The sequence below is a fragment of the Cherax quadricarinatus genome, chromosome 24, assembly GCF_038502225.1.
Source record: "Cherax quadricarinatus isolate ZL_2023a chromosome 24, ASM3850222v1, whole genome shotgun sequence".
NCBI classification, from domain to species: domain Eukaryota; kingdom Metazoa; phylum Arthropoda; class Malacostraca; order Decapoda; family Parastacidae; genus Cherax; species Cherax quadricarinatus.
The window spans coordinates 10,523,070-10,536,020 of record NC_091315.1 but is presented as its reverse complement, the minus strand read 5'-3'; the positions used below and the strand labels follow the sequence as shown (position 1 = coordinate 10,536,020).

Genomic DNA, 12,951 nt, shown 5'->3' with positions numbered 1-12,951 from the left:
TTATGTGAATAAAAAATCAAAATGGAATTTATTTGTAAAGCCTCAAAACATAACTAATGAACAGAGGAAATGTTAGTTTAGTGCCAGGAATACCTACATTGTTTATTCTGGACCCTATTTTGAAATTGGAATATTTTGAACTTTGTGTTAAATTGGCCAAATTACCAACTTCCGGTCACTTTATTTTGTAGTTGAAACAGTTGACTTGGCGATTTCTTGTGCTCAATCGATAGAATAGAAGTAATACTAGTGAAATAGCTGAGAATTTGGTCGACTGGAATAATGTAATTGGCCTAAAATGGGAGTCAAAGTCGGCAAAATCGCCGATTCGTAAATATCGCTGACACATCAAAATTCACGAGAGCATAATTTCGTCAATTTTCCATCAAATTTCGTACTTTTTGTTTTATTACATTCACAAAAAGATTCTCTACCATTTCATAAGAAAAAATAAAATTTTTTTTTTTTTAAATTCTTGGACACTGGGGCACCACTTCAGATTTTGGCCTTGGACCCTGAAAGGGTTAATGAGATGGTTAATGCTGCTTTGTTGACACTGTTCTGAATTTCAGGTTCACTGGCAGACAAATAAGTGTAGATCAGGTTCCACATTCATCCTGTTTCTGTATTTTGATTTTATGTGAAAAAGCTGGGAGAGAGCCTGCTCACATAAATATATAGTGGGGAATGGCATTAAATATCTCAGTGCTTTGGATTCTGGTTCTGGGCACTCACTTTTTACATGCAGCCAAAGTCTTATAAGTTGTAATGCAGGAAACTTGACCAGTGTTTGATGGAGGTTTGGCATGTTTGATTTGGCATCCCATAAAATGTGACCAACAGTGATAAAAAGCATCTAAAAAAATTAGTTTATTCCTGCCATTTTAAACTTTTGAAATCTTATCTTTATCAGCCTTTTTGTGAGTAATTATATATTTTACAATGCAGCCTCTTGAAATTTTGATCTCGGCTCACAGACCCCCCAGTACTACCTTTACGGACTCCTGGGGGTTCGTGGTCCACAGTTTGGGAACTTCTGCCCTAAAAAATTAATTTTCATGACTACTATTGAAAATGTATGGTAGTTTGAGCAAGTACTTTGTTTGATGTTGCACAGCACTTACATTGCTTAGAGGCCTTCTGTTGGCCCCAATATTTTAGAGGGCTCTATTCCTGTACCTGACAAGGATCCTTATAAGTACATACTTCACATGGTATAGGCTCTTATGCTTCAGCATATTGACCAAAATTTCTGCTGGCAACTCTGCCATCAACTGGATGGTTACTTAACACACACAGTACACAAATAACCCGCACATAAAAGAGAGAAGCTTACGACGACGTTTCGGTCCGACTTGGACCATTGACAAAGTCACACTAACAGAGGTGGAGCAGGACGGCTATATATAGGCAGGAAGAGGTGGAGGTAGTAGTAGTAGTAGTAGTAGTAGTAGTAGTAGTAGTAGTAGTAGCACAAGAATTGTATATAATACCGACAAGATGAAATTAAGACGCATGCACAACACCCGGGCATCCCCATCGTAGACGTTTCGCCATCCAGCCAGCCACTGGATGGCGAAATGTCCACAACAAAGACAACCAGACGCCGCACATGTGTCTTAATTTCATCAGTAGTTGTAGTAGTAGTAGTAGAAGTGGGAAATAAGGATGACGAGCCAGTCAAAAACAAAAACAAAGGAAGGGGAGCACTGCAAGAGAGCTAGATGCCCACAGAGGGAGAGCAAGCGCACAGAGGTGCGTGAAAGGGGAAGTTGTGAAATAAAATAAATGAAGAAGGAACAGAAACACGAGACAGGAGAGAGAAAGACAACCCAGAGGAGAAAAGGAAAGAGGAAAGGGGAAGAGGAAGAAGAAAAAGAAAGAAAAAATGAGGATTCAGGTTAAGTCACGGGTGTTCTGAAGTTTGGAGTTTTACAATGTAGTGGGAGAGGAAAGCATCTACAGAGACGAAGCCAGGGCTAAGGTTCATACAAGGAAAGTTGTGTATTAGAGAGGATTCAACTAGACGGCGACTGTTCGAGTTGGAAGTAGGGAAGACAGTTTTAGCAGAAGACCAGTCAATAGGATGGCTATGATCTCTGACGTGACAGAAAAGAGCATTGTTAGTGTCGGCAAGCCTAACACTATTTTTGTGCTCCCTAAGTCTGTCAGAAAGAGATCAACCAGTTTCTCCGAAGTATTGAAGAGGACAGGAGGAGCAAGAAATAGAGTAGACACCAGGAACATCTGTAGAGGGAGGAGAGGTATGAACGAGATTAGTGCAAAGAGGGTTAGTCTGGATGGTTACTTAGCTGGGTTTATGTTCAAAGATTCTCACCACTACTCTTGCTCTTCACAGTACAGTGTCTGGCATTTCCTGACATCCCAGTTTATGGTTTACATTTACCTTGCAGGAAGGGGGAATGTTGGTGCCCTGGATTTGTGTGCATGTCTGGCAACCATAGGTTGCAGACATGAAACTGTGTACTTCCCAAGATCCTGGAGTTCCTGTTGTGATAGACAGATATAGATGGGACATGGGTTTATAACAAGGAATTATGCTTCATGGCTCAGGACTTCGCATTCTAGCTTTTGTATTGTCTCCATTGGTGTGAGTAATACTTTGCTCCTTCCCTCCTTGGGTGCTTTGGGCACCTCTTCCCAGTTGATTGTATAGTTCATGGCTAACTTTCATGATCTTTACCATTCTTTTTTGTAGATGGCCTTGTGTTATCTATGGTCTGCTTGTCCTCTTGCCTTCCCAGCTTAGCTATTACGACATTGGCTCACCTCACCTCTCTTGGTTGTGGCTTTGATGTTTGTTTCAGGGCTGATTGCCTACTCCAGTGTCTTGGGTGAATTTGGTCTCTTACTCTGGATTGTTAAATTGATGGTTATAGAGTCCAGCATCTATATTCTGCCCAGGTGTTATTCATATTACTACTGTTCAGCCTTCATCAACAGACATGAACCTATACTTAAACACCTACACACTCACAGTATTTTGTTCAGAGTGAAAAAAAAATGGTAAAAATAAAATGTTTTGACATGTGAATTGTTCTTAAAGTAAGCGTCATAAATATGCACACCAGTAAGTATGGCTTTGGAACACTGCCCGAAAGACTTAAATGCCAGGGCAATTTTTGTATGGAAGGCTGTTGCCCTTGCCATACTGCCAAAGACAAAGAATTGACTAAATTATTGTGATTTTCCTTAGGTTAAATTTATCAGTGTCTAGGAGACTTGAGTGCACCAAGAGGAAGGGCAATTCTACAAAATACCATATTAGTTTGGGTGAGGAACACTAGAAGACAAAAAGAATGCAGATGTAATATATACAGACTTTGCAAAAGCCTTTGACAAGTGTGACCATGGCGTAATAGCACACAAAATGCATGCTAAAGGAATAACAAGAAAAGTTGGTAGATGGATCTATAATTTCCTGACAAATAGAACACAAAGAGTAGTAGTCAACAGAGTAAAATCTGAGGCAGCTACGGTGAAAAACTCTGTTCCGCAAGACACAGTACTTGATCCCATCTTGTTCCTCATCCTCATATCTGACATAGACAGGGATGTAAGCCACAGCACTGTGTCTTCCTTTGCAGATGACACCCGAATCTGCATGACAGTGTCTTCCATTACGGACACTGCAAGGCTCCAGGCGGACATCAACCAAATCTTTCAGTGGGCTGCAGAAAACAATATGAAGTTCAATGATGAGAAATTTCAATTACTCTGATATGGTAAATGTGAGGAAATTAAAATTTCATCAGAGTATAAAACAAATTTCAACCACACAATAGAGCGAAAAACTAACGTCAAAGACCTGGGAGTGATCATGTTGGAGGATCTCACCTTCAAGGACCATAACATTGTATCAATCGCATCTGCTAGAAAAATGACAGGATGGATAATGAGAACCTTCAAAACTAGGGATGCCAAGCCCATGATGACACTCTTCAGGTCGCTTGTTCTATCTAGGCTGGAATATTGCTGCACACTAACAGCACCTTTCAAGGCAGGTGAAATTGCTGACCTAGAAAATGTACAGAGAACCTTCACGGCACGCATAACGGAGATAAAACACCTCAATTACTGGGAGCGCTTGAGGTTCCTGAACCTGTATTCCCTGGAATGCAGGTGGGAGAGATGCATGATTATATACACCTGGAAAATCCTAGAGGGACTAGTACCAGACTTGCACACGAAAATCACTCCCTACGAAAGCAAAAGACTCGGTAGATGATCCACATCCCCCCAATGAAAAGCAGGGGTGTCACTAGCACGTTAAGAGACAACACAATAAGTGTCAGGGGCCCAAGACTGTTCAGCTGCCTCCCAGCATACATAAGGGGGATTACCAGTAGACCCCTGGCAGTCTTCAAGCAGGCACTGGACAAGCACCTAAAGTCGGTACCCGACCAGCCGGGCTGTGGTTCGTACTTTGGATTGCGTGCAGCCAGCAGTAACAGCCAGGTTGATCAGGCCCTGATCCACCATGAGGCCTGGTCACAGACCGGGCCACTGGAGCGTTGACCCCCTGAACTCTCTCCAGGTAAACTCCAGGTTTTTTCGGTATTATGTATTTAAAATAATAGGTTATGGTGAGCAGTCTCATTTTCTGTGTTCTGTTTGTGTGTGCATATCTGTGACATCAACTGTATGTACATGATTGAAGTGTTACTGATAAATTTCAGGTTGTGAAATGGCTCCTTTCAAAAGGTGCATCATTGAATCAGCGTGACTGGGAAAGCGGCTACACTCCTTTACATCGTGCACTCTTCTATGGGCAACTTCATGTTGCTTGTGCTTTAATTCAGGTAGGCTATTTATATTACTATATATACTTAAAGTAGTAGTCACTTATGTAGGGCACTCATTCTAACCTAACACAATACGTATAGTATAATGCTAGTGATTTTGAAGATTCAGTAAAATATTGTTTTTGGAATGATTTGACATCTCTGACTAATAATAATAATAAATTAGATGTACAGTAAAGGTCTGATAAAATGGACTGATACGGAAAATGGGGGTGTCCAATTTACCAAAAATTCCTTTTTATTGAACAATATAATTAAGCAGATGTATTCTGCTTAATCGATTAACTGCCAGACATGGACAAACACCCAATAGAACATATTTAGTCCACTGTATTGATTGATTACTGGACATATGAAGAATAAGCTACAGTTCAAAACAGTTTTACCTGTAAATAAACCTGAAAAGAAAATGGGTTAAGACTACAATACAGTACAGTAGAGTACAGTACGTATAGTGATTTTTCTTACCCTCTGGTTTTCTGGTTTTGCTACACATACACCTCACACTCCCAGACCATGGAAATGCTAGCCTCCAGCTTTCTTATTAATTCAAGTTTCTCCTTAACAGTTAAGTTTACATTTTTCCTGGCACCATCACTAGCTTGAGAGACCATTCTTAATAACACTATATGGTACTTTAATAAAATTAAAAACTAAGTAAATCCAAGGGAAGTTTGGAGATGAAATGGTGTGAGCTCGCATAATCACAAAGACGCACTGACGGAGGCAGTCACTGGGTGACCATGCTGCCCAGGAACCATGAAAGTGGTTATGTTCAGGACAAACTTTGGACTGTACAAGTGATTAAGTGGAGTTGCTCCATTTTATTGAATGCACAGCTGAACCAGATAGTCATTCGATATTGTGGATTTAGTGCACTTCGTGGCTATTTTAACTGGACACACTATTAAATGTGAATATTTAGCCTTTGTATGGCCAGATTTTTTTTGTTTTAACTGACATCTGCTTTATGGGGGCCAGTTTTATAGGACCTTTACTGTATTTTAGTTGTACAACCCGAGAAACATATCCCCATATTCCACGAGTCCAGCCTCCTCTACCTCAGTGCATGCAAAATAAATAGTGGAAGTTTCAGCAGGGAGAAACAAATAGGATTAGGTCAGGTGTATCTGAGAGAGTTAGAGCTAAGGAGTAGTGGTAATGAGGAAAGTTAGGTTATAGAAGCAAAAAAGAGGGAACATGAATACGTATATGAATTCAAGAATTATGTGAAATAAAATAAGGGTTGGATGCAAAAAGTGGGAGAAGAGAAAAGTGTACAGAAAGGAGAGAGAGAGAGAGAGAGAGATTTTGGGAGATATTAAGCAAATGTTGAGGGCATTTTAAACCAAGTGAGAATAATTGTGGTAGGGGATCCGAATGCTAAAGTGGAAGAAACTGTTGTAGAGGGTGTAGTAGGTTTTCGGTGCCAGGGGTAAATAATAATGCGAGTCTTTATTTGACTTTTGTATAGAAAGAGGGTTGGTAATAAGTAGTACGTATTTTAAGGAAAAAGAGGATAAATAAGGAACAAGAAAGGCACAATACCGTGACTGAACAATACACAGATAACCCATAAATAGGAGAGTGGAGCTTATGACGACATCTCAGTCCAACTTGGACCATTTACAAAGTCACGGTGTGACTGTAATGGTCCAAGTCAGACCGAAACGTCATCATAAGCTCCTCTCTCCTATGTGCAGGCTATTGGTGAAGAGGATAAATAAGCTCGCGAGATATGATAAAGGGCGTAATGACAACAGTTTGTTGGACTAAGTATTGGTGGATAAACAGATGTATCAGATCATTAAGTTGTAGCTACAGTGAGAGTGAGAGATAGATGGGGTACAAGTTGAATGGCATCAGCAAGTAAGAAAGGAGTTAGTTTATAAGCTTGAGGTAGCTAGGATAAGATATAAACAACTGTTGGGAGAAAGATGGGGCAATGGGTGTATAGGTACTGAAGAGGTATGGAGTAGATTTAAGAATGCAGTGTTAGTGTGCAACAGAAGTTTGTGGATATAGGAGAGTGGGTGCAGAAGGAAAGAGGACTGATTGGTGGAATGAAGAGGTAAAGGGGTGGTAGGGAAAAAAAGTTAGCATATATGAGGTTTTTATAAAGGAGAAATTATATAAGGGTAGAGTGTATGGAGAGTAATAGAGGTTGAGAGTGGTGAGTGAGTGTAAAAAGAGGGCAAATGAGAGAGTGGGTGAAGTTCAATCAACAAATTTTACCAAGAATTAGAAAGTTTTAGAGATTAAAAAGTTGAGAAAACCTAGGGAACAAATGGATTTGCCAGTTAAATTAAAAGAAGCATTATTAGATGGGGAGTTGGAGGTATTGGGAAGATAGCGGGAATATTTTGAGGAGCTGTTAAATATTGTTGAAGAAAGGGGGGCAGTAATTTCATGCATTGGCCAAGGAGGTACAACATCCTTTAGGAGTGAGGAAGAGCCAGATGTGAGTATGGGGGACATACATGAGGGGGTGAAGTAGCTGGAATTGATGGGATCAAGACAGAAAAGTTAAAAGCAGGTGGGGACATAGTTTTGGAGTGGTTGGTACTTTTCTTCAATAAATGTATGAAATAGGGGAAAGGACCTAGGGATTGGCAGAGAGCATGCATAGTTCCTTTGTTTAAAGGGAAAGGGGACAAAAGAGAGTGTAAAAATTAGAGGGGAATAAGCCTGTTGAGTATACTAGGTAAAGTGTATTGTAGTTATTATTTAAAGAATTAGGGGTAAGATGGAGAACAAGATCGCATTGTGAACAAAGTGGCTTTAGGCAGTTTAGGGGATGTATAAACCTAATGTTTACAATGAAGCATATAATTGAACAATATTTAGGTAAAGTTAAGGAAGTTTTTGTCGCATTCATGGATTTAGAAAGGCATATGATAAGATGGATAGGGGAGCAATGTGGCAGATGTTGCAAGTGTATGGAATAGGTTGTAGGTTACTGTAAACAGTTAAGAGTTTTTATTATTGAAGCTCAGGTTAGGACATGTACGAGAGAAGGAAATTATTTTCCAATAAAAGTAGGCCTTAAACAATGATGCTTAATGTAACCATGGTTGTTTAAGATGTTTATAGATGAGGTTGTAAAATAAGTGAATACTAGGGTGTTGGGAAAGAGGTATGGGATTATAATATGCAGAAACTAATACAAGAGGGGAGTTGTCACAGTTACCTTTTGTCAATGACGATGCATTTCAGTGTGTGAAGAGAAGTTGCCAAGGTTGGTGGACGAATTTGGGAGGGTACATAAAAGAAGGAAATTAAAAGTGAACATAGGAAAGAGCAAGGTAATGAAGGTAATAAACAATTTAGGTAATGAAAGATTGAATATCTGGTTGGAAGGAGGGAGTATGGAGGAAGTGAATATGTGCATTTTCTATTATGCAGTTGTACATATTACAATGAAAATTCTAATCAACTATACAATGCATTTATATACAGTCATGCATCGCTTAACAATGAGGATATATTCAGAGAACTGCTTTGTTACGTGATTTCGTCCTGCAAACATTAGAGTGTACTTACACAAACCTAGATGGTATAGCCATACCTAGGCTATATGGAATAGCCTGTTGCTCCTAGGCTAAAAAATCTTGCAGCCATGATGATCAAAACAACATGAGATTGAATCAAGCACATGGGAAAATGATGCTATCAAGAGATGCAGTAAACATGAGATGTATGAAGCTGCTGCCTGCATAACACGATATGCTGTCGTACAGTAAACTTTTTTTAAGCAAATAGAGTACACTCTACAATAACGATAAAAAGTACAATATAGTAAATACATAAACCAGTATCATAGTTGTTTATTATCATTATCAAGTATTATGTACTGTACATAATTGTATGTGCTATACTTTTATATGACTGGCAGCGCATTAGGGACCACCATTATATATGTGGTCCATCATTGACCGTAACATCGTTATGCGACGCATGACTGTACAGTACAGTGTTAATATTTATATGGTATTAATATTAATTTTCTAGTGTGGTGGAAACATTTCTGCTTTAGACCATGATGCTCTTACTCCATTGGACCATGTGAATTTTGATCGACCATCGATTGTCTCCTTTACCTGTTCATTACCTACACAAGTCTATGTTTGGGGTAACAACACAAATTACAACTTGGGGCAGGTAAGTTAATATATCAACTGAAACTTTGCACAGTAATAGTGATGAATTTGAAAGCCAGACTAAAAATTACCCAAATAAAAAAACTTGGGAAATGCATTATAAATTTTGACCTTTGATAAAAGGTTGCTGTACGTATGAAGGATAGAAAAATTTGGCACCACTTGCACATGAGTGTCACTTTATTGCACTTCATCAAGGCAACATCACACTACAGTATACATAAAATTCTCAGATGTTGCCTTTGTAATTTTTATATTACTGGCATATGTATCAGCAGTTATTTTTTATTTGCTTTTTTTCATTCCTTTGATTTTTTTAATCTACTGTATCGCATTGCTTTTGACAACAGTTCTTTACATCAGCACTGATATGATGTAAAGGAAGAGTAGGGACTATGGTATAGGTGCATTAATGTAAATGGATGCTTTGAGCCACTTGTTTTAATAGCATTCATATTATTTCACCTCTTAAACATCCTTTCTCTCCCCAAAAGTTGATTAGCAGAAAAAGATCGCATTGTTGCATTCTTGTTCGTGTGTGTGTGTGTGTGTGTGCGTGTGTGTGTGCGTGCGTGTGTGCGTGCGTGTGTGCGCGCGTGTGCGCGCGTGTGCGCGCGTGTGTGCGCGCGTGTGTGTGCGCGCATGTGTGCGTGCGTGTGCGCGCGTGTGTGCGCACGTGTGTGCGAGTGTGTGCGCGCGTGTGCGCGCGTGTGTGCGAGTGTGTGCACGCGTGTGTGCACGTGTGTGTGCGCGTGTGTGCACGTGTGTGTGCACGTGTGTGTGCGCACGTGCGTGCGCACGTACGTACGTACATGAGCACGCAAAATGCCCTCTGCTCATGTATATTCTGCCTCTAAGATATATTTTCTTTTTTTTATGTTTGCTCCACATAATTAAAGCATCTCTATTGTCCAGGACTTCATTACACCTCTGTGATAATAGTTTCTTTACTGTTCACTAGCTTGCTGTAAAATAGCTTAATTGTCTTGTCCATGATCAGTGATCTGCCCCATAACCATATAAAAGTTGTTAAATAAAAGTGCAAATGATGAGGTTGCATTACTATATTCATTTGTTAAGTATAGAATTTTTTCAGACTAGTCAGCATGCAAGAGGAACTCCAGAGTGTTTAGATTCTTTTCACCATGAAGGTCAGGTGATAATAGATGTTGCTCTGAGCAAGTTTCATACGCTGTTTCTTGCTAGTAGTGGTCGTGTTTATACCTGTGGTCATGGCCACGGGGGAAGGCTAGGACTGGAAACAAATTCTCCAGTTATTACTCCACGTCCTGTGAAGGCCTTCATGCATTCAAATGTAATCATGGTGGCTGCAGGACCTGATCATTCTCTCTTTTTGACTGATTCTGGACAAGTAAGTATGAGGGCAATGTTTATTTGTTTATAAATTTATAACTAAATTCATACTGTACATACAATAAACATACTCTTATTGTTAGACAAACACATCCACATATACTCATCATGCATATGCACACACATGCACTGATGAGTGCCAGGTGATGAGTATGGTTATGCTTTATATGAGTGACTTGTTAGCTAGTTGTATGGCAAATGTACTCAGATCTTGAATGAAAGCATATGCATCAACTAAACAGTAGTAGTCATTGGAAAAAGCAGATAGTGTTTACCATGGTTTTCAACAGATGGCAGGTCGGCAGTGACTAGGGGTTCTCAGGTGCCTCCCAGAAGTATGTTGGGTTAAGTTACCAGATGTATTATATATACAGCGGGTAAGGGCATACTAAGTACCGTATTTTCTGTTTTGTAAGATGCACTCTAATTTTAGATTTTTATTTTAAACTGTGTGGTTCCCAATTATGAGTTGCTTTTTGAAGGTAGTTTGTAACTTGAGTGTTCAGAACTCAGAACCTATTTTGCTCTAGAAGCCCCTAGTACATGTATAAAGAATGGTATGTTCAATGCAAGAAAACATATTTTCCTAATAAATTACCTTTTAATAATGTGTGTTTTCATTGGCAAACAATGAGAGCCATCACCCCAGAGTTCTGTGCTCAGTCACGTTATACCACTAAATTTTTAAGTTACTGTCATTTGTAATGTAAAGTACTTTATGTACAAAAACTTTTGCTAAATTGTTACTCAACTCATAAAACTACATGTTATAATCCTTACCTATATACAGTACAAGTTCTATTTTAGTCTGCTCAAAAATGCTTCTCTTAATAAGGGCCTTCTTAAAATTTACAAAAGAATATAATCCCAGAGTGGGCTAACACCATGTAATCAATGGAAATAAAAATATATTTTGATTCAATATGAGTTGCAGCATCACACTGAATGTGTATGACATTACAGGTTGGCCATCACTAATCTGGCATCATCAGGACCTGTAGGGTGCTGGATTACTGATTTTGCCAGATTACAGAGCAGTTAGGTTAGAATTCACTTAACCCAACGGCGATATTTATGCATTGGCAATTTCACTCACTTTACGCCCTATTTTTGGCCTGCTCCATTGTTCCAGTCTATTAAACTTGTAGTTATTTTGCAAGTATTCTCTCTATTCTATCGATTGAGTACAAGAAACCGCCCATTTACCTCTTTCAACTACCCAATAAAGTGGTCAGAAATCAGTAATTTGGCCAATTTCACACAAATTTCAAAAGATGCCAATTTCAAAATAGGGTCCAGAATAAACAGTGCAGACATTCCTGGCACTAAAATAACATTTTCTCTGTTAATTAGTCATGTCTCCAGGCCCCTCTTATATTACACTTGCTTTCCATTTTGAATTTTTATTCACACACAAAAAAATAGAAGATTTACTGTTATGCAGACTACTGCATTATTGTAACAGTTGTATAAATAATGTCAACCCATTCATGACTACATATTAGACCAGCCAGTTGGACATGTATTGGACGGTGACGTCATTTGTTTATTCTTGAACATCGGCGAAAAGCGAACATTTCCGCTACTTTGAGCTCAATTTCAAGATTACTTTCCATCTTGAAACATATCAAAATCATATGTATTTCTGTAATGTATCTTCCATTCTATTAAATGAGACCAAGAAAACAAGAATACAACCATAAACACCATACGAAAATACATTGCAAATTAGCTATTTTACATCAAAAACAAAGTCGCAGCTTTTTCTCATTATGTACTGTTTGCTGTAGGATTTATTTTTATATAGTGCACACAGACCTATTCTCTCATATATAGGCCCAAATTTATCAGTCACAGCTTATATGAGTGAGCTGAGCTCATGGCGACACAGTGGCTTCAAAGCCACCTTATCTTTTATAGACAGTGTACAGTGTATGTGCTTTATGCATTGAGAAGCATTTCTTTTATTCTTTGGAACCATGGCTAAGGCTAAAAGTGAGGAGGTTATAACAGTAAATGGAGAAAAAGAAATTGCAATGACTTATGCAGCAAGTAGCGCCACCAAACAGTAGCAGCAGGTTGGTGTGGTGACCCCAGAAATTTGAAATAATGCTAGCTGAAATTAGTGCTGGATTACATGGTGTTGATTCTGTTCTGGGATTACTTCATTTTGCACAGTCTAAGGAAAGCCCTTTATTTTGCCGAATATTTTGGGCAGACCAAAACTAAGTATAGTATTTACAAACTACTTAACACATGTACAGGAATTAAGAGTTTGCGTACTTTGAGTTGCATCATGTGTCTGCCTCTACTACTTCGTCATCCAACTTGTTCCACATATTAAACACCTAAGTTTAACCCTTCAACTGTCCAAACGTAGATCTACATTCACTTGTGCAGCACTCCGAATATTTTGATTTTTTTTTTTTAACTAAAGAGGGCAATTTTCTGTGTGTTATAAGACCAAAAAAGAATTTTAGGACCAGTACTTTCTGAGATATAAGACCCCGAAGTTGGTTCTGGATGCTCACCTGACGGCAACATCGGGTCCTGCTGCTTGCAGAAGTGTTGCCGATATATATAATTTATAA

General features: G+C 38.9%; 1 protein-coding gene across 1 annotated transcript in view; it reads left to right on the top strand.

Annotated features, from left to right (window-relative positions):
* LOC128690825 (inhibitor of Bruton tyrosine kinase) overlaps positions 1–12,951 on the top strand; it is a 128,562-nt gene that overhangs the window by 30,404 nt on the left and 85,207 nt on the right. The window contains exons 4-6 of the mRNA XM_070088170.1: positions 4,701–4,823; positions 8,838–8,987; positions 10,083–10,358. Of these exons, the coding sequence (XP_069944271.1) occupies positions 4,701–4,823; positions 8,838–8,987; positions 10,083–10,358 (549 nt within the window). The remainder of the gene's footprint in view (positions 1–4,700; positions 4,824–8,837; positions 8,988–10,082; positions 10,359–12,951) is intronic.